This window comes from Eucyclogobius newberryi, unplaced genomic scaffold (genome assembly GCF_026437365.1).
Source record: "Eucyclogobius newberryi isolate DKJ021-1_F unplaced genomic scaffold, fEucNew1.0.hap1 SCAF_9, whole genome shotgun sequence".
Classification (NCBI taxonomy): Eukaryota; Metazoa; Chordata; class Actinopteri; order Gobiiformes; family Gobiidae; genus Eucyclogobius; species Eucyclogobius newberryi.
Window position 1 is genome coordinate 27,928,186 of NW_027316532.1, and position 20,653 is coordinate 27,948,838.

General features: G+C 41.9%; 3 protein-coding genes and 2 non-coding genes across 7 annotated transcripts; 4 read left to right on the forward strand and 1 right to left on the reverse strand.

Annotated features, from left to right (window-relative positions):
* Window positions 1–700: 700 nt before the first annotated feature.
* Window positions 701–3,073, forward strand: nppc (natriuretic peptide C). Its single transcript, XM_072438524.1, has 3 exons — window positions 701–961; window positions 1,454–1,748; window positions 2,585–3,073. The coding sequence occupies exons 1-2, from the start codon at window positions 869–871 to the stop codon at window positions 1,724–1,726; spliced, it is 366 nt and encodes a 121-aa protein (XP_072294625.1). The 5' UTR covers window positions 701–868; the 3' UTR covers window positions 1,727–1,748; window positions 2,585–3,073.
* Window positions 3,074–4,421: 1,348 nt separating this feature from the next.
* Window positions 4,422–10,535, forward strand: ncl (nucleolin). 3 transcript variants are annotated; one of them, XM_072438021.1, is made up of 16 exons: window positions 4,422–4,621; window positions 5,421–5,510; window positions 5,583–5,706; window positions 5,809–5,937; window positions 6,177–6,389; window positions 6,463–6,609; window positions 6,675–6,752; window positions 6,920–7,043; window positions 7,122–7,258; window positions 7,326–7,455; window positions 7,533–7,669; window positions 7,738–7,873; window positions 9,092–9,234; window positions 9,341–9,467; window positions 9,563–9,846; window positions 9,912–10,535. In XM_072438021.1, exons 1-16 carry the CDS (start codon window positions 4,604–4,606, stop codon window positions 9,974–9,976), a joined length of 2,082 nt encoding a protein of 693 aa, XP_072294122.1. In that variant the 5' UTR covers window positions 4,422–4,603; the 3' UTR covers window positions 9,977–10,535. The 3 variants fall into 3 exon arrangements, with proteins under 3 accessions (XP_072294122.1, XP_072294123.1, XP_072294124.1); XM_072438022.1 differs by having other exon boundaries at window positions 6,180–6,389; XM_072438023.1 differs by having other exon boundaries at window positions 5,809–5,930; window positions 6,176–6,389.
* On the forward strand, window positions 5,976–6,111 carry LOC140354482 (small nucleolar RNA SNORA57). Its single transcript, XR_011925974.1, has one exon. It is a non-coding gene; the product is annotated as a small nucleolar RNA SNORA57 (small nucleolar RNA).
* On the forward strand, window positions 8,884–9,008 carry LOC140354481 (small nucleolar RNA SNORA75). Its single transcript, XR_011925973.1, has one exon. It is a non-coding gene; the product is annotated as a small nucleolar RNA SNORA75 (small nucleolar RNA).
* A 6,071-nt stretch (window positions 10,536–16,606) lies between the features above and the next one.
* On the reverse strand, window positions 16,607–19,589 carry b3gnt7 (UDP-GlcNAc:betaGal beta-1,3-N-acetylglucosaminyltransferase 7). The gene is made up of 2 exons (XM_072438954.1): window positions 19,490–19,589; window positions 16,607–18,692 (listed from the first exon to the last, which is right to left on the reverse strand). Coding segments are annotated over exons 1-2 (1,209 nt in total). The 5' UTR covers window positions 19,492–19,589; the 3' UTR covers window positions 16,607–17,485.
* Between the last annotated feature and the right edge of the window lie 1,064 nt (window positions 19,590–20,653).

The window sequence follows — 20,653 nt, forward strand, 5'->3', positions numbered from 1 at the left end:
TGCTGTCATAAACTCGTGCAGCTTTTAAAACAGATTATTGAAGCATTTAATCAATATTTATGTTTACTTGATGAATATAATTCATTGGAAATACACTTTGCAAACCAAGTCTATAGTTTGATCAGGTGATCCAAAATCTGTTCTTGAAATTAATGAACTCATAAGTTCAATAAAATAATATGGATATTATTTTTTTATAATAATAATGACATGATGTCATCTGTGACCGTCCCTGCATTGCACACTCTGATTGATGTACCATGCACACTGTCTTTGGCACAGCAAATGCTGCCACTCTGTGTCCCAGTGCAGACAGTGCCTCTGAAAGACACTGACCAGACCCGAAACCATGATCATGTAGGTGAGGAGTGAGTCCATTTGAGATTATCTTTGAAGATATTTTTTCTAATTCAAATGTAAAAGTCTAGGTCAGCTTATTTATTATTTAAAATTGTGACATATGGTTTATTACAAAGTTTCACGCTACTTTCGCTTGAACCGGCTGGTCATAAAAAAGGCATTGTGAATATATGTTGTTGTCGCCACTATGATCTTTTAGTGCTTGAAGTTTGATGCGGACAATCACATCTCATTTTGACAGGAGCTTGGCTCGTGGAGTTGCGTGTGACGTGACGTGCTCAGAGGCAGGTATTGGAGAGGGAGCTGGCGAGAAAGGAAGCGCACCATTACGCAGGTTGTTATGACATCACCATGGGTTGGCTATAAAGCACTGCGACCCAATACACCGAGTTAGAGAAGCACTTGAGGAGCCCAAGAGTGAAAGAAGTTCTTCAGCCTCCGGTGAACAGCTGATTGGCTACTGCGTCCCACAGGAATCAATTCATTCTAAAAGTTTCCAGTCGCCAAGATGAACGTGTCTTACTTGGTAGCATGTGGACTTATTGTCACTTTGCTTTCAATGAAGATTGGAGCAAAACCGTTATCACAAGTGCAGCAAAAGGTAAGGACTCATTTCTAAGTGCGTGCGTAAATCATATTTAAAATCACTAACATTTTGCAAACAGCAATTTAAGGTGCGCCTTTAAATTTAGACATTTCAAATGACGTAAAAATGAAACAAAATGCCAAGCAAGTATTGCTCGAGTATTGTTGCATCTTAAAAACTACAGAAAATGTTTAAATGTCATGTTCATATAAAACATACTCGTGGGTAAAAGAAAAATTACGCACACCATTCTACCTGCTTACACTCTCACACTTTGCGGATGCAACAACAAATAAATGTTTGTATTAGTATTGAATGTGATTTTCTTTGTCGGTGGTAGTTACAACGCAGCACTAAACACCTGCCTTTGGAAACTGAATTGAAGAGTGCTCGGCAGAACTACATATTTTTGTGAAATTAGCCACTTTGCCTAAATGGTTATTCAGTTTTGTTTTACGCTGTCAGTATCAGTTTGTAACGTGCTTAAGGTGTTATTTCATGTTTCAGTCTCTTCGGAGTTTGCTGGGTGAGGAGCTTGCGGACTTTCTGGAGTCAGAGGAAAGGGAGAGGCAATTGGAGGCTGTGCGCTCGCGGATACGGTTACTGCGTGATTTACGCGTGGACACCAGGGCCAGGGGGATGTGGGCTCGGCTCCTCAACGACCACCCCGTGCCCAGGAGACACAAATCAGGGAATAAAAAGGCCGGTTCCACGTCGAGGAGTGGCTGCTTCGGACATAAGATGGACAGAATAGGAACCCTAAGTGGCATGGGATGCTAGGGACCGGAGCGGTTCTATGGAGGTAAGACATCTAAAATACAGATACCAATATACAGGAATAGTCAGATTTTTGGGCGAAATTAAAGAAAAGGGAACTACTAAAATAATCACTAATAAAATGTGTCACTACAAACACAAATACTACCAATAAATATTAGATTGTTTGTCCTGAGAGAGTGACAGAGGAGAAGCGCATCAGGTCCAAACGACATAAGAGAAAATATGTTCTCCAGTCATTACAATAGCCTACTTAATTCTGTTTTAGTCCAAGAGTCATGTCGTCAGTGAGGTAATGACTAACCGTGACATGATCTTTCATTATTAAATATCCAGTGATAGTAAAATTGTTAGTTTAAACTCATCAGAAAATAGCCAGTCTGTATTTTTTTTGTCTTTGAAAGAGTCCACTTTATAGGCATAATTGCTGTCTCATCTGGGAGCAGACAGGATGTATCGAGTTTAAGATTAAAAGCCAGTGTGTGACGAAGGAGGGACACATACTAAAACAAAGCAGCATGCTGTGGCAGTGGGAGATCTTTCTGGGAAACCCGCCGCTTTTACCAAAGAATTTTTTTAAGGCAGAAGAACAGCAGGGGTGAGGAAGCTAAGGTGACGCACAATTAGTCCTGCAGCTCCAGGCTCCTGTGCGTGCCTGTGTGTGGCTGTGGCAAACTGTCAAGTCCTTATAGTTCTAATTCTGTGAGTCAATGTTTTTCATCACAGCACAGTTTTTTACAGTCACAGGTCCAATCGACTATATCCTGTGCACCTTTAAATGTACCTAACTGCTTAAATACATGGGTCTTCTGTTTATATCACAAAATGTAATATAACAAACTTTCTATGTTTTTCTTACAGATCTGTGGACGATAGGTTTGGACAACTTACAGCAGTTTGTTCTCACCTGAGGAATAAAAAATAAAACAGTACATGTGACCAACTTCCGGTGCGAAAGTCTTCATGACAAGCATCAACAAAGACTACGATGACGACGCTCCAAAACCCTCATATAAAACTCTATATGCAGACACTACATCCATTTGTCTACACATTCCGACAGTGATATAATGTATGATGAGTGGACAATGGTGTAAAAACGACAGAATGCAAAGCTGTATATTGTTGCTGATGCTGCTGCTGTTGTACATTCTTGTATTTCATCTCCTCCTGCATAAATGTATTTATGTTTAAAAACTATTTATATGTTTATAAAAGAGATATTTATAAATATGTTTTATTTATGTAACATTTTGAAAGAACAAAATGCAGGTCAATTATTTTTTGTTTCAAATAGTTGTAAATGTTTTAAAAAATTATAAAGATGACATTCCATGTGCACTTACATAATACTTCTTATGTCTATTTGATTCTTTATTTAAAAAACCTTTAAGGGTGAATCTTCAGTTCAATCTGACTTTTCCCTTTCAGCATAGTCATACTTAATAGTGCTATAATAATGCTTTACAAAACTTAACTAAAGTACATCTTAACAAATTATACTGATAAATGTACCACATATAGCTCATGTGAACATATAGCCTATGCATATCAATTTAGTTCTGAAAATAAAATTATTCTTGGGAAAAGTGATATTAGCTCAGAGGTTATTTTCTCAGATATAATCACTTAACTCATTAGAGAGAATAGGCTGCATTCACATGTCAGCAGCCTATCATGTTAAATTGTGGTGGAGGGCTGGTAGGAATTATATACAAAAACTCCCCTTTAAACTATCAAAATTTGACTGAAGATGTATAATTAATGTATACGTATATATTACTGTACTTTATCATAAATAGTGCAATCATTTGTTCACCACAGTTCCACAGATGCATGTACTGGGACATGAACTAAACAGCTCAATTTGGTTAATGTTCTGTATAAAATAGTGAATTACCCATCTAAGTATGTTATCATCAAATGCTAATACTCACTCCATGGTCCTTCTGTTTTCATTACACCCATGAGCTTCCACCTTTCTTTTGTATTCTCTTGCATTCTTAACCCTGGGCTCACGGTGTACCCAGAACAGTCATTTCAAGCTTGTGTCTACAAAGAGAGCACTAGAGGGCAGAGTGGAGCCGATTGGACATACACCTGTTGAGCAGCATCAACTGGTACGTCTGTCGTAGAGGAATCAATGCAACCTATTGTAAGAGCATATGCTGCAGGATAGTATGTGCTGCACTTGCATTGCCCAACAACTGGTCTATTTAGACAACGCTGAAAAGGTCATTTTAGTCTGCACATTCATGTTGCAGCAGGCCTCTGTGATGATCTTATGACAATAGATTATCAGTAGGCTCAATAGTAGGCTCGTGGGTTATCCTAAAATGGGCTACGGTGAACGTGACGGGACCAGAGTCGGAAGCGTCCCACAACGATTAAGGCAATACTGCCGCGGTGTGGTGGCTTTTAACTCTGCCGGCGTTTGGATTATTTCACAAACTCGAACAGGCTTTGTCCCACACTCGTACCTGCTGAAACGTTGTCCATTATATAGATTGCATGCGTTATTAAAAGTGTACACAATAACAATAATTCTTGTCACGATGGCTAGGTTGTTAAAGGTCCCCACATTGACCACTGGCTGTGATTTCTTCGTCCACTCTTTGTGAAAGACATCTGTTTGTTGTAGTTGTAAATTCCACGGGACTTGGAGGCGTGGACATAATGTGAGCGCGACCTGTGATTGGTGCACGGGATGAGGTGGGCAGGCCCAGTGGACGAGCTGGGGGACAGAAGCCGCGCGTCTCTGACTTTCTGTCTTTCCTGCCCAAATGTTTCACTGAGCAGGCTGAGCCACGTGCATGTGATAGACAGACATTACTCATTTTTTGTACCGTTTATTTGTGTTTCAAAAAACACAACGACATCATGGTGAAGCTAGCAAAGGTAAGGATTTCTTTTGATTTAACGCATTATGACAAAAAATGGGTAAATACAATTGTTGGCCCTTATTATGGTAATCGCGTGCATTTTACCGCACACAAGGCAAAAGTAAACATTTCTAACGTGTTATGTTCATGTCCCAGTGCGCTTTCTACAGAAAAGCGTATTCTTGTCGTCATTAGTCTTCCTGTGCATCGTTTTCTCTCTTCGCAGCGCCATGTTTGTTCTGTGCTGCTGAGGCCTGTTATCCACCCTCATGCTTACTTTACAAAATGGCACACACATTTGCGTTTGCGGCTTCCTCGGTCGAAATCACCAGTATTCATTTCACTTTGGTCCTACTTTGCCATATATGTGCTAAGAGACATGCTGAGGATCGTTTTACTAACATCCCCGTGTTGTGCTTGAATAAACGTGGCCACGACATGTGTTAGCATTAGCACATTAGCAAACATCACACGCAGGCTTCTGCTTCGCCTCAAACACGGCCGCTCATGTGGGCACCTCAACCAAACTGCGAAAACGAATACGTCGAAACATAAAATTAACACTGATCTGTATTTTAATAACAAATGGATATTAGTGGTTCTGTGCCGCTAGTTTAGCTTCATGCTAACAACCGAACCCCTTGAGCCCACGTGGGTTTAACGTGTGACGCACGAGGTTGGTGAGAAAGGACAGGACATGGACATTAAGAGACTTGTATTGCGTTCTGCAGTCGAGTTTCCATTGATTCTTAAGACGCAATTATTAGCCCATTTGGCGCCATTTTTGTAAGTTTTTCATTTTTTTGTATTTTCAGGCAAACAAGCAAGTAGCGCAGAAGAAAAAGGCCCCCCCACCGCCCAAGGAAGTGGAGGATGAATCCGTCGACGAGAGCAGTGAGGAGGAGGTATGCAGTATAGCTTTTACTTAAACTTTTTGTATTAACTTATTGTATTTATTCTTTTTTTCCCTTCCCCAGGCTCCTCCTCCAAAGGTGAAGAAAGCCACACCTGCCAAAGCTACCCCTGCCAAATCTACCCCTGCTAAGAATGGCAAGGCTGTTAAAAAAGCAGAAAGCAGTGAAGATGAAGAGGATGAATCTGGTATGAAAAAATGCCTTTGTTATAATAAGTGACTTGAATAAAATCTATAGCAACGAGTGTGAGATGTCTTATTGGCTTGTTTAAAACTGAACTCTTCTGCAGAATCTGAAGAGGAAACTCCCCCAGCAAAGGTCAAGCCAGCCAAGGCTGCTGCCAAGGCCGCACCAAAAAAGGCTGAAGAGTCTGATGATGATGAAGACGACGACGATGATGATGATGATGATGATGATGGTAAGGCACCGGTGTTCAATGGTTGTCAAAGTCTAAACCCTCCATTTCTTGGCATACATGTAGTTTTCAGTACTCATGTGTGTAATGTGCGGAGGAACATGAAATGCAGTGCTATGTCTTCGGTACCGGTGTGTTTAATGTCTGCCGGTTCTATCCTCAATCGCTGTGACAAATACCATCTCCTTCTGTTTAAAACTGATCATCAATTTCCAAATGCTAATCGTGTCTGGTGTTTTCAGAAGAGTCTGAAGAAGAGGCCCCACCCCCTAAAAAAGCCCCTGCTAAACCTGCCGCCAAGGCCCCTGCAGCTGAAGAATCCTCTGACGACGAGGAGTCTGAAGAGGAGGAACCTGTTAAGAAGGCCCCTGCTCCTAAGACTAAAGCTGCTGCCAAAGCAGTAAAGTCCAAGGTGCCTGCAGCGAAGGAAGAATCTTCCGAAGAGGATGACGATGGTAAGATCCAAGACCCAAGAATGTGTTGGTGGTTTGTGATTATGGGCAGATTTTAAGCATTAACATTTTTTAGAATCTGAGGAGGAAATGGATACAACACCAGCTCCTGCCAAGGCAAAAAAGGCAGGCATGGTGAAAGCCAAGGAGGAGTCTGAGGATGAGGAAGATGATGACGATGACGACGAGGAGGATGATGATGAAGATGACGAGGAAGATGATGGTAAGGGGTTCAGGTGATTTAAAAGTTTTTTAATTGTATCAGTTGTTAAAATGTTTTTGTTTTAGCTCCAGTGACTCCAGCAAAAAGGAAAGCTGATGCTAAGAAGGAGACTCCACCTGCAAAGAAAGCAAAAACTGAAGAAGGTAAATAACACATGGAAGTACTTTCACATGGTGTTATATAATGATGATCACAAGGGACTTAATACTGATGTGTGATGTCACCTTATCTTTTCTGAATTTCATTTCAATGTTCAATTTCCAGAAATGGTTAAAGGTGTGGTTCTAATTTGCCTTTTGCTTTCCCCCAGGATTGTGTTTGTTCATAGGGAATTTGGATTCAAATAAAGATTTCGATGAGCTTAAAGCATCTCTAAAGAAATTCTTTTCAAAAAATGACATTGAAGTTGCTGAGGTGCGGTTAGGGGGATCCAAGTAAGTATTTTTTTTGGAGTTGGCCTATTGATTACTGTTAATGAGTTCATGGTGAAGTAAAATTTGTACTTTTCTTAGGAAATTTGGATATGTTGACTTCGAATCTGAAGAAGATTTACAGAAGGCGCTTGAGCTCAATGGCAAGAAGCTTATGGGCCAAGAATTAAAGATCGACCGAGCCCGGAGTAAAGAGACTTCACAGGAGGGGAGGAAAGGTGAGGGTTGAACCTAATGCAAATGCTGATTATACACGCACTTGTATTAACTGATATATTATTTCAGAGAGGGACAGCCGTACATTGTTTGTGAAGAACCTTTCCTTCAATGTAACAATTGATGAACTGAAGGAGGTCTTTGAAGATTCTGTAGATGTTCGGTTACCCCAAGGAACGACTGGTGGTTCAAACAGGGGGTAAGACAAAAGCCTAACCACAAACCTGCCACTAACAACTTAAGCACGTTTTATAAATATTTCTTCCCCCCCATCAGCATTGCATACATAGAATTCAAATCTGAAGCCGAGGCTGAGAAGATGCTGGAGCAAGCCCAAGGAACGGAGATCCAAGGAAGGGCCATTGTTGTTGACTATGTTGGCGATAAAAGCCAGAAAGGGGGCAGAATGGGAGGTGAGTAGCACTTATGATATGACTGCATTGAGCAGAACAATGGAAATTAACAAAGTTTTTCCTTATAGGAAATGCAGCTGCAGCAGCTTGTAAGACACTGGTGGTAAATAATCTGGCCTTCAGTGCGACCGAGGACACCCTGCAGTCCACATTCGAAAAGGCTGTGTCAATTCGAATTCCTCAAAACAACGGACGGCCTAAAGGGTGAGATCCTAATCTGGTACATTTTTAGAGAACTATTTAGCACTTTGTTTCCCATTTGTATGATTCGGAGGTTTGGGCAACAGATGAGATCTGAAATTTCACTCGAGCCTGAAATGCAGGACAACACAGTCAAATAACAACTTGAGAGGGAACCTGTGTGTGTGTGTGTGTGTGTGTGTGTGTGTGTGTGTGTGTGTGTGTGTGTGTGTGTGTGTGTGTGTGTGTGTGTGTGTGTGTGTGTGTGTGTGTGTGTGTGTGTGTGTGTGTGTGTGTGTGTGTGTGTGTGTGTGTGTGTGTGTGTGTGTGTGTGTGTGTGTGTGTGTGTGTGTGTGTGTGTGTGTGTGTGTGTGTGTGTGTGTGTGTGTGTGTGTGTGTGTGTGTGTGTGTGTGTGTGTGTGTGTGTGTGTGTGTGTGTGTGTGTGTGTGTGTGTGTGTGTGTGTGTGTGTGTGTGTGTGTGTGTGTGTGTGTGTGTGTGTGTGTGTGTGTGTGTGTGTGTGTGTGTGTGTGTGTGTGTGTGTGTGTGTGTGTGTGTGTGTGTGTGTGTGTGTGTGTGTGTGTGTGTGTGTGTGTGTGTGTGTGTGTGTGTGTGTGTGTGTGTGTGTGTGTGTGTGTGTGTGTGTGTGTGTGTGTGTGTGTGTGTGTGTGTGTGTGTGTGTGTGTGTGTGTGTGTGTGTGTGTGTGTGTGTGTGTGTGTGTGTGTGTGTGTGTGTGTGTGTGTGTGTGTGTGTGTGTGTGTGTGTGTGTGTGTGTGTGTGTGTGTGTGTGTGTGTGTGTGTGTGTGTGTGTGTGTGTGTGTGTGTGTGTGTGTGTGTGTGTGTGTGTGTGTGTGTGTGTGTGTGTGTGTGTGTGTGTGTGTGTGTGTGTGTGTGTGTGTGTGTGTGTGTGTGTGTGTGTGTGTGTGTGTGTGTGTGTGTGTGTGTGTGTGTGTGTGTGTGTGTGTGTGTGTGTGTGTGTGTGTGTGTGTGTGTGTGTGTGTGTGTGTGTGTGTGTGTGTGTGTGTGTGGTCTCTACCTTCTCATGAGCTCCTCTTAATCTTACAATGATTTTGAATGGATTCGCACGAGAAGAAGAGTCAATGCACAGTTAAACGGGTCCATTCTTGTGGATGTTGCCTATGTCTGATGTGCAACAAAACGTTTTTTTTTTTTTTTTTTAATTTTGTAGTCTTGAAGCCTTGCCATTTCTCTTTAATGCTAGTTTCTTAACCCTGTCCCCAGATTTGCATTCATCGAATTTGACACCACAGATGATGCCAAAGAGGCTCTTGACAGTCTGAATAACACAGAGATTGACGGTCGGTCAGTTCGACTGGAGTACAGCCAGAACTCCAGAGGTGATGGCGGCGGCAGAGGGAATTCCGGTATGTATGTTTGTGGATAAAATGCTGTAATTAAACCTGATGTGGTGAAGTACTGATCTGAATTGTGCATGGTGTTTAACTTGACCAATTTATCTCTTCACTATAGGCCCAACAAAAACCTTGTTTGTGAAGGGTCTTTCCGAGGACACAACGGACCAGACTCTTAGGGAGGCGTTTGATAGCGCCGTTGGGGCCAGGATAGTGACAGACCGTGATACAGGGGCTTCAAAATGGTAAGTTAATAATTTAATTAATTTTACTTTAGGGCACAAACTATGTGCTTTAATGGAATAAAGTGAATGGAAGTTGATTTTTGCTCTCGTTTTAGCTTTGGCTTTGTGGACTTTGACAATGAGGGGGACTGCAAAGCGGCAAAGGAGGCCATGGATGATGGAGATATCGACGGGAGCAAAGTAACTCTGGACTACGCCAAGCCGAAGGGCGAGGGTGGATTCCGTGGCGGCCGGGGTGGAGGTCGTGGTGGCTTTGGCGGTCGTGGTGGCGGCGGGTTCGGTGGTGGCTTCGGCGGTCGTGGCGGCGGGGGAAGAGGAGGCCGAGGTGGCTTTGGGGGACGTGGTGGTGGAGGAAGGGGTGGACGAGGAGGATTTGGAGGTACGTATGTTTCCTGGGGAACTAATATGCCTATGACAGTGTTCTAAATGGCTTTCATTTTTCAGGTGGCAGAGGAGGTGGCGGTGGATTTTCCAAACCACAGGGGAAAAAGATAAAGTTTGATGACTAAACCCTTTAGTCTTTTACTTTTGAACGGACTCTGGTTTCATCGTTTTCAGAGCTTTTGGACATTCCAGAAAGCATCAATGTTATTTAAATTTTAATGGGCATTTTAGGCCTATATTGTACTCCCACTTCGCCATCCTGCTCTCTGTGCCAGTAAGGTACTTTGTCTAGTACTCAATTGGAGTACTGAATGTCCCAGCAGCAAACCTGCACCATCTACTCGTCTATCAAATGAGGAAATTTATAGACTGGCTGAAGGGTTTGCTGAGAATGCATCTTGTCAATTTCATGTAAAAAATGTTTTTCATTTTACCTTTTGTAAATGATACTCTTGTATCCATATTCTGTTGTCTTTAGTTTGCTTTAGGTGTCCAAGTTTTACTTGTACTGTGTAAAGCATATTTTGATAAATATTTGAGGCTGTGTGCTAAGTGAATAATATGCATTTTGTGGGTTCATCTCATCAGAGATGAAGTTGTCGAGTCAGGAATAATTCTTCCCTCTATTTGTAGTTTATCGACTAAATACTCTTAATGAAAATAAATCCCAGTAGGTGATTTTTAGATGTGTATTGTCTTGAAATGGAATTATATACTGGAAACGAACCGGGAACAAGGATATAAAACTAGCTAACATAACATTATATTCAATCAAATGATTTCTATCGGCTGACAGGCGCACTAAGCCTGGTTATGAGATTACCTTCCACCAGGTGGCAGCATGGAGACATTGGCGACTGGGTATACATAGAACTGGGGACATGTGGGCTATTTGTAAAAATCCTCTGTTCACTATTTTAGTGAAATGTTTGGTTTAACCTGTAAAATGCTCTAAATGGTCCATGGATTTCTATCCAATGGCTCATTTGACAGTGAAGTAAAACAGCCCTTGGAAAATGTCTTGTGAAGCTGACTACTGCATGACTGAAGGTCTTTTACTCCTGCTGTACACAACCTACTTCATCTGAAGGTCTAGTCTCATCTGATAAAAGATGTATTATGAGAAATAGTTGCAGTATCTCTAACAGCCTTAATGACACCTTTCACACATCAAAAGCTGCTCATAACTTGCAGATAAAACTTCCATAATTTTACAGTTATTTCTAATTTACGTGGAATGCACAGGATGTGATCAATTACTTGTAAACACGGCAAATGTGAAGCTTTTGAGGTACTTATTGGTTTAGTACTTAGCTTAGATCCAATGTCTGAATCCTCTCAAGGTGTTAGTGTCTTGTAGCACTCAATGTTTCTTGTTGCCATGGCTCTTAAGTCAATGGTACAAGAACAGGAATACACTTTAAATTAGTTGCACTTTAGTGAACGGTTACAAGGATTACCTGCTGTTCAATTTGAGTGGATGTAACATTTCTGGTGGAGGCAAACCCATTTACTGATCTCCACGGAGGTATTGCCTTGCCTGGAATGTTAGGAAATATTTTAAACTTCCCTGTCTCCATGGAGACATGCAGGTGATCCCACCAGGCTTAATTACAGGTTAGATTTATGGAGAGGCAAGCCACTGTACAGTAAGAATATAACTCATTTCTTTTTAGTGATATAAACACTTGTAATTTAATAAATGCAAGAAATTATGTGTTGAAGACCACACTGAAATATTCCAGGCAAGGGGTTGCGGACCCCCACCAGAACAGTTACATAGTGCACTTTTAATTTTGCCATACCAAAATCTATCGTGTTTGCGTCAGTTTTGTGAATACCACTTCAGACCTTTAGTTGCATGAATATAATCCATACAACAATACACATGTTTTACATGTTAGTTAATTATGCTAAATGTGTTTTAAAGCATGCATTACAAAAAATGTAACAAATTCCCTCAAACTGCATATTCTCACCAGACAGGACAAAGAATGTTTTTTAATTTAAGACCTACAGCATTCCCATCTTCAGCCACGCCAGCAATGGTCCTTAGAGGCTTTTGAAGAAAATGGAGGGTTAGTGTGAAAGCCTGAGGCCCCTTCTGCCGACCCATTGACCACAGTGACATCAAAAGCCACCCAATTAGTGTCAACAAAAGTGCATTTGCCTATCCACTGGCTGGCTAGGTATCCTCACCACAGTGGGACATTTACACTGCATGTTGGTAAATGTTGGCTGGTGCCTCTTTTCTCCCGGGAACGTTTGTTGTTCCCATTCTGGATAGACCACTTCAAAGGTGCACAATGTAACATTTCTGGTGCACCACCTGCTTGTCTCTATGGGGATGTTATTGTTTTTGCTTGGAATATTGAATAAAACAGCATTAAACTGTCTATCACCATGAATACAAGCACAACCAAGCCAAGCTACAGGTCAAATCTGTGGAGAGGGAAATCGGCTTACAATGGTCAGGTTAGTAAGAATGCATGTTCTTTGAGGTTTGTTTGTTTGTTTTCAGCACTGCAACACCAGGAATTGAATAAATGCAAGATACTATCCAGATATGGGCAGACATAGTTTGAACAATAAAAAAAACAGATCTGAGGACATGCAAAACGTTATTAAATGGCCAAAGCTCAGTGTCTTCCGCAGGACACTTGAACAACTTCAAGTTGGTGGCCCTGCCATCAGAAAAGTTACATTTTGCACCAAGATTTTGATTAAAAACCGCATAAAACATGACTAATATGTCCCCATGAAATAAGACTAAACCATCATTTGTAATAAATAACAATTAGAGATTTTGCTCTAAACCACAGTTTGAGGCTAGGCTTCAAGTAAGAACAACTCTCACACACTCTCATTCTTACTTAAATGTATTGTGTAGAAAATGCTAAGTAAGCTTAGGTGCCTTACATAAGAAAGAGCAAAAGGGGCTGCTCTCTTATACCTGACAAAGGGTAGTCGACCAAACCTAGTCGGGTGTGCAGTGCTCTCCCTGTGTGAAATCACTACCTAATTAAAGACAATAGCTGAATTTAACAACAAGCTCAGATTTAGGTCTGGACTTTGATTGGGCCATTCTAACATGAATATGTTTTGTTTGAACCTTTTCCATTGTAGGTCTGGCTGCACCTTTAGCCACGACTCCGTAAACTTATCAAGTTTGCGGACGACACTACCCTCATCTGGCTCATCTCGGACGGGGATGAGTCTGTCTACAGGAGGGAGGTGGACCAGGACGGAGATGGACCGGCTGGTGTCCTGGTGTAGCGGTAACAACCTGGAGTTCAATGACCAGAAGACAGTGGGGATGATCGTGGACTTCAGGAAAGTCACAGCCCCCCCTCACCATCTCAGACTCCCCCATCTCCACTGTGGACTCCCTCCGCTTTCTCGGCACCACCATCAGCTCCCTCATCAAGAAGGACCAGCAGAGGATGAACTTCCTGCTGCAGCTGAGGAAAGCCAAGCTGACAGCGGAGATGATGGTGCAGTTCTACACGGCCATCATTGAGTCCATCCTCACCTCTTCCATCACCGTGTGGTGCACTGGAGCCACAGCTAAGGACAAACAGAGACTACAGCGCATTGTGAGCTCTGCTGAGAAGGTGATCGGCTGCAGACTTCCATCTCTGCAGGACCTGAACGTCTCCAGGGCTCTGGGATGTGCAGGTCGGATCACAGCCGACCCTTCTCACCCTGGACACCCCATAGACTATTTGAGCCACTCCCCTCAGACAGAAGGCCACGGTCCATCCAGACCAGAACCTCCCGCCACAGTTTCTTTCCCTCTGCCGTTGGACTCATGAACACTGCCTAAACACTTTTACTTTAACTATAATTTAATCACTCCCTGCACTGTTCACTTTCTGCACTACATATGTATATCTGTACAACTGTAAATTTGTGTACATAGCCCATTTTTTGTCTTTATTTTTACTCTCATTTTTTTATATCTGGTAGCATGTTGTTACTTATTCATTGTTCATTATTGTATTGTTTTGTGTTGCATCAAATCACCAAGACAAGTTCCTATGTGTGTGAATTTTGTTCATTGACAATGACAATAAACCTTTTCTGATTCTGATGTTTACGGTTCTTGTCCTGCTGAAGGTGAAAAGCAGCCCCACAACATGGTGCTGCCACCACCATGTTTGACAGTGGGGATGGTGTGTTCAGGGAAGTTTTCAAAACCAGTCCACATGAGCTTTGTGGATCTGGAGAAGGCTTTGGGAGTATGGGGTCTGGGGCCCTTTGCTCAGGGCCGCCGGTGGAGCAGGAGCTGTGTTCACATTGCAGCACCTCTAAAGCCAAGCTCATGGTCCTCGATTGGAAAAAGGTGTGGGGACAGTGGGGATGGTGTGTTCAGGGAAGTTTTCAAAACCAGTCCACATGAGCTTTGTGGATCTGGAGAAGGCTTTGGGAGTATGGGGTCTGGGGCCCTTTGCTCAGGGCCGCCGGTGGAGCAGAAGCTGTGTTCACATTGCAGCACCTCTAAAGCCAAGCTCATGGTCCTCGATTGGAAAAAGGTGGCTTGGCTCATCCAGGTGGATGGGGAGTCTTTGCCCCAAGTGGAGGAGTTCAAATATCTTGGGGTCTTGTTCACGAGTGAGGGAAGGTGGGAGCGGGAGACTGACAAGTGGATCGGTGCATCAGACTTTTGTGGTGAAGAAGGAGCTGAGTCCAAAGGCAAAGCTCTCAATTTACCGGTCAATCTACGTTCCTGCCCTCACCTATGGTCTTGAGCTTTGGATAATGACCGAAAAGACAAGATCGCTAATACAAGCGGTCGAAATGAGTTTCCTCCGCAGGGTGGCTGGCTGCTCCCTTAGAGACAGGGTGAGGAGCTCAGTCACACGGGGGAGCATTATTTTACTAAAACCTTTTCTGGTGTGTTCCTTCATGATGTTGTTTGCTCCTCAACATTCTCTCAACAATCTGCTGTGGCCTTCACAGAACAGCTGCATTTATACTGATGTTAGATTACACACAAATGGACTCTGTTGAATCGTTAGGTCAGCAATTGGTTGCACTCAGGAAAAATGGGCTGAATAATTTTGCACGCTGCACATTCCAAGTTTTTTTTTTACCTGGAAATGTAATCCATGTATAATTTCTCTCCACTTCACAGTTGTGTGCCGCTTTGTGTTGCTCTTTCACAAAACATGCCAATACAATTAATTTTAGTTAGTGGTCGTGACTTGACAAAATGTGGAATAGTTCCAGGAGTAAGAATATGTTTGCAAGCTGTAACCAGTTTATGTAAATCACAAATCAAACTTAATTCACTTATTTGTTCTTAATAGTTTACTGTGAGCTGTCACATTTCTCCAAGTTCATTGTTGTTGTCCAAATAAAGCACAGGCGTAGTGCTTGGTTTGACACCATTTGACTCTCCGTTTGTATTTTTGGTGGGAACAAAAGCTGGATAAAGAGATTAAAACGCTCCTCAGACCATCTTCTGTGTTTTAGTGTGTACACTGTGACAAACATAATATCCAGACTATCCGGTTTCTATATAGCTTTCTTCTCACTTTGTCCCATATGAAACAGGGAAGAACAACGGGAAAGCATGTCTTTTGTTGTGTGATGCGTCTTTGTCTTCCTGAGCCAACTTAAACCACTAAACAATCTCTCCACTGTTAGCTGCATGGCTCTATCTGCCCCATCTCTAGTGTGTCATGTGAAAAGATCCACAAGGTTTAACACAGAAGATACTCTCGTAAGCAGTGGAGAAAAGAGGACTGAACATTTGTACTCAAGTAAAAGCACTGTGACTCAGCTCAAATATACCCAAATACTGCTGCCACACTTTTTGTATTTGAATAAAAGTATAAAGTCTAACTAAAACTAAAAATACTAGTCAATGTACTCATTACTTTTTGCACAGTTATAGCAGCGTTTTTAGACCAGTCTTTTATGTTTTAAACCACAGTCCGCATATTCTCTGGGAACTGACCTTAGGACACTTGAGTTGTACCTCTTATGATTGTCAGTGGTGGATGAAGTACTTCAGTAACTATATATTGTTGCATAAAGTTTCAAGGAGTATTGTGTACAAATCCACTAAGTAAGAGTATTGGAAGTACCGGAGAAAAAAAACTAAAAGATTTTGAGAACTGTTTATGAGTCAAATGTAATAATAAGAATTGTGCAAATTTTGTATCAAAGGCAGCGACGTTTACCAATAATCAAATTATTGGTTATATATATTCAGTTCAAGGGTGTGAGTAGAATGTACAGATACCTGCTCTTTGATGTACTGAAGTAAAAGTAAGTCAAAAAGTATTCACTTTAAAATGTACTTATTTAAAGAACAGATACCTATATATTTTTAAGCCTACAGTACTTTTACTTGTGTACGTTGTTACTTCTCACCACTGAATATTTTAAATGTAACTAATCACAATTACGTGGTTAGAACTATACTCTAATTTAAAAATCGACAAAAAATCCACTTGATTACATTAATGTGAGTATTTGTAATGAATTATGTTCCACCTCTTCTTGTAAATAGCTTGTAATTATGCATGATGAAAGACAAGGCTGTGCTGATGTAAATATTCCACACTGTTCAGTTCTGTAACAGATACAGTCAAACAGATAGTGTCAAAAATACATCACTATTGTTGTTTGACCTATAACTGATGTTCACACTGATGCACACGGTAGATAAGAAAGGAACTAGGACATGTTGCTATTGTACATAATTATATATTGTATGATATAAATATAAGAGAGACACTAAAGTTAAGCCATTTATTTACAAATATGTACATTTTTTACATTAACTCTGAAGACATAAACAACAACAACCATTCTGACAATATATTTTGACTTTAAAATCACTTAAATCTATCATCTCATTCTATACTGATGTAATTAAATAATCTCGTACCAGCACTCAACAGATGTTCACAGTGATAATGGTAAACCCACTACCAAATACATGTCAAGTATTTCAGCACATTCACAAAGAAAAACACACAGAAAGGCAAATGTCCTGTCCAATTTAATTTAAATTAATAAGTGCAAGTCTACAATATATAAAAAGTCACCATGAATCAGTGTGACATCCCAACACTTAAAAATATTGAATTTTCGACCACTGCATTGAGGTAGACTGTTTTGTCCTTTATCAATTGCAATCCCTCAGGTCAGAATATTAACAGACAGACACATATAACACATGTATATATGTATGGTTACTTGTACCACTTGTCCACAGGATCAACGATCACAGATTCACATTGTTGGGTTCATGTTGGTAATTTTCTATAACTGCAGGTAAACAGTAGTTTGTCAGAAGGAAAAAAACTGGAATATTTTTCTATATGGAAATTAAGATTCTGGATGCTTTTTGAAAAGTTTGGCCAAAACCCGGAAAAAGTCCAGTGTCACACCACTGAATGAGCAGCTACTTTGAATATGTTCATACAAATCCACCTGCGATAAGATTCAGTAGTAGTCCTTCAATTGCCACTAATAAAAACAATAAACGTCAATCATAATTTACTTTTATGGAAGCTCCTTCAGGAAGTCCACTTCAGACACAGCTTTCTATGTCATCTTTGTCCATGTACAATCAAAGGAGCAGTTCCAGCTTGAGGCTGAATGTTCTCGTAAAGCTATAGTATGTGTGTCTTCTGGGAACATACCAGATCGCTATTGACCAGATTCCATATGCGAACAAGTTCCGTGGGCAGCAGCTTGTGCACCACCATCATGCTTTTAAACAAACAGGGTTCTTTGTTCAACTTGCTTGCCTTATTTTTCACCAAGCCAAACGTCTTAAAGGCATTGTGCTTGATGGGAGTCACTTTAAGCACCTCGAGGCACATGCCCAGGAACACGTCATCGATGGGATAGAGCTCCAGGGTGTCTGCGGCGACATGGAGCCTCTTCACCAGCGGCCCATCCATCAAGAACCCCCCACCGCCGGCGTACGGAGGGTAGTAGGTCTTGTTGTACAAAGCGTTGGGGATGTAGTATTTGTTCTCCTTTTTGCGAATGGGCTTAGCTTTGAAAATCACATCCCCCACAAACAAATCTTTCACCTCGCTGCTAATCTCAAGATACTCGAAAATATTCGGGACGCTCACGAACACGTCATTGTCGCCTTTGAAAACGTAGCGCACGTCTGGGCAGTACGTTTGAAACCATTTCAGGAAGTGCGTCTCTTTCAGGGTCAGGTTGAAGAAGCTATCCAGGAAGTCCCACTGGAGGATGTCCCCGTAGATGTAGTCCTCATACTCGAGGAGCTTCTGGTGGTTGGCCCGCTCCGCCTCGTTCGAAGGTTTACCGAGGAGGAAAAGCGTTTTGATTCGCTTGCCGTCCACCACCTGCTCCTTACCCCACGTTTTGCGGATCACCTCCCTGCGGTCATGCTCCGTCGCCACAGATTTGATCACCATGAGTAGATAGATGTCCCCTGAGCACTTTTCTGGGTGGTTGAGGATCATCGGAAAGTATCTACAGTGCCGGTAGAGCAGGAACTGTTTGAAGTTTGCCTCGAGCCCGCTGAACCAATCTTTGCTCGACAGGTTGTGATTCACGCTGCAGTTGATGCCGGTGACGTCCCAGGTGGTCGGCCCGCTCCTCCGGGTGACGCTGGGGCGATCGGTAGTGACGGGGAGAGGCTTGGTTGCCTTCCAGAAAGCCTTGATGATGCCGTCCTGTTTGTCGTCGTTGTGGTGCATGCGGGCCTGTCGCTCAAGTTCAAAGGGAGCGCCCATATTGATGCTCCCGCGCTGGACAACGGTCAGTGCCAGCACAGCCAGGAGGGACATGAGGCTCACCCTTTTGTACACCCTCCAGCGGTCCCGGGTGTTCATCCTGCGTGACACGACAGAAAAAAAAATCAGTTGATGATGTCAGAGTTAAAAACAAACACAAGAAAACGTTAGGATGACCAGACTTTTTTTTTCAGAGTTGTTTCAATTTCCGTCTTCGTTGTTAGAATTTGTCTTTTGCCGTTGTCAACCGTTACCTTTTTTTTTATTACTGTATGTTTTTTGTTGCTGCAATTTATAAGAAGGATAAAAGATAAAAGAAAAAAATGATAAGAAATAGTTACTGTTTGACAAATTGCCGCCATAGCTATTCATAAACTGCAGTGGAAGAAGTTTCAATAAAGGCTTGAGGAAAAATGAAACTTAAGATATAAGATAAGGCGTCTTTAGTGCGTTATTGGAGTGTAGTAATAAAGTGTGCCAATAAATGTTACTGCACCATCGATGGACACGTCTTCCAAACACATTTTTTCTAGTGATGCAAGCCCCCGCGCCGCACTTCAGACCCGCGCCTTTCCATTGCATCGTGCTGGGGCTCGTTCCTCCGCGACCCCCGGGGGCACTCCCATGTTGGCTCTCGTTCTACCTCAAGACAGCGAGTTCTTACCCCAATTGTGAAGTGAGGCTAAGTCAACAGTGCTTGAACAAAAATGTCACAAGGCGCGCTCTCTAAACTCAAACAATTAATTCCCAGTGAACGCGTCTTATTTCTCTGCGCAAAAGCCCGTTAGTGCATCAATTGTCTGTGCGTCAAAGTGGCCAAATCAAGCTTTAGATGTGGATTTATACTGTTACGTGTTAATTAGCAAATTGGTTAAGAGTTTATGATCAGATACTTACATTTTGCCTTCTGTAAAATGCGTCGGGTACAGCTCCAGTCAAATTAAAAGTCCCAACTCCAATTAAAAAAAAAGTGTTGCGCAAATGTCTATAGTTATTTTGTTACTTCAGTCAAAGAAAGTGTATTTTAAATTGTTTTAAAAATGACCAAGAATCATGTGGACGCGCAGGCTACGGGGAGCTGCTGAGGAGTGCTGACCCTCCTGCGCACAGTCCCGGTTTTAAAGCGGCGAGGGCTCTTACGTAGATCACGTAGGGAGGACGTGGATGGAGATGTGCGTGCGTCCTGTGCGCAGCGTGCGTCCTGTGCGCAACCTGTATGTGACAGGTGTAGTGTGTGACCAGGACAAACATGGGCATGTTCACTTTTGTTTGTTTAGCGTGATTAATTAACTCGGGGGAAGGCGGTTCACGTGTGGAAATCATTTAATCCCGTTTTGCAAAACGGTTTCAATAGAGTAAGTGCGTCAGAACAACGTGATCAAAATAGAGGTGGGAAATATATCGTTCTAATGATGATATTGGAAGTGGGGATATGCACAATTAGAATATCTATAATTCGTTTTTTTTTTATTTAAATTATTTATTAAATGACCTAAAACAGAGGCATACACGTCTAGTGTAATCCCCAAACAAGAAGTATTTTTGCACTTTTATGGTTAATCTGATGATCCATTCACGTTTTGTGTGGTACATGACCCTCCACCAAGACATTTACAGGCACACTTAAGCACATTCCTTTTTCATTGTTAAAATGTCATCTTAATGTAGCCGGGTCATATAATAGTTTAAAAGTTAGTTGCAAGTCTCCGTTTAGCCAGCAGATGTCACTGTGGTCAAATGTGAGCACAGTCACACTTGCGCACCTGTGACGTCACCACAGCGCGACAGCCGAGTGCCTCGTTGAGAGAAAGCAGAATTTGGTTCATATATTGTGAATCTTTCTTTAAAATGAGCTTTTAGTACAAAAATAATCTTTGATATCGTTAGACAATGCTTTAAACTGCATCATATTTTAAGATTATTCTCCTCTAATTTTGTAGAGAACAAGGATCGATGTAGATCGACTACTAGCCCTGTGAAGCATGTTACTACTGACGTAAGGGTAGTTTGAAACAGCGTGACGGCGTGAGTTGCAATATTGATTGATTGTCATGTTTATTA

What these genes read in the sequence shown, in the direction of transcription:
- ncl (XM_072438021.1), top strand. An exon ending in AGATGAAGAGGATGAATCTG is followed by an intron (nt 5,707 to 5,808) that starts GTATGAAAAAAT and finishes ACTCTTCTGCAG; the next exon opens with AATCTGAAGAGGAAACTCCC. An exon ending in GATACAGGGGCTTCAAAATG is followed by an intron (nt 9,468 to 9,562) that starts GTAAGTTAATAA and finishes CTCTCGTTTTAG; the next exon opens with CTTTGGCTTTGTGGACTTTG.
- nppc (XM_072438524.1), top strand. Translation starts at nt 869, where the DNA reads ATGAACGTGTCTTACTTGGTAGCATGTGGACTTATTGTCACTTTGCTT. An exon ending in TATCACAAGTGCAGCAAAAG is followed by an intron (nt 962 to 1,453) that starts GTAAGGACTCAT and finishes TTCATGTTTCAG; the next exon opens with TCTCTTCGGAGTTTGCTGGG.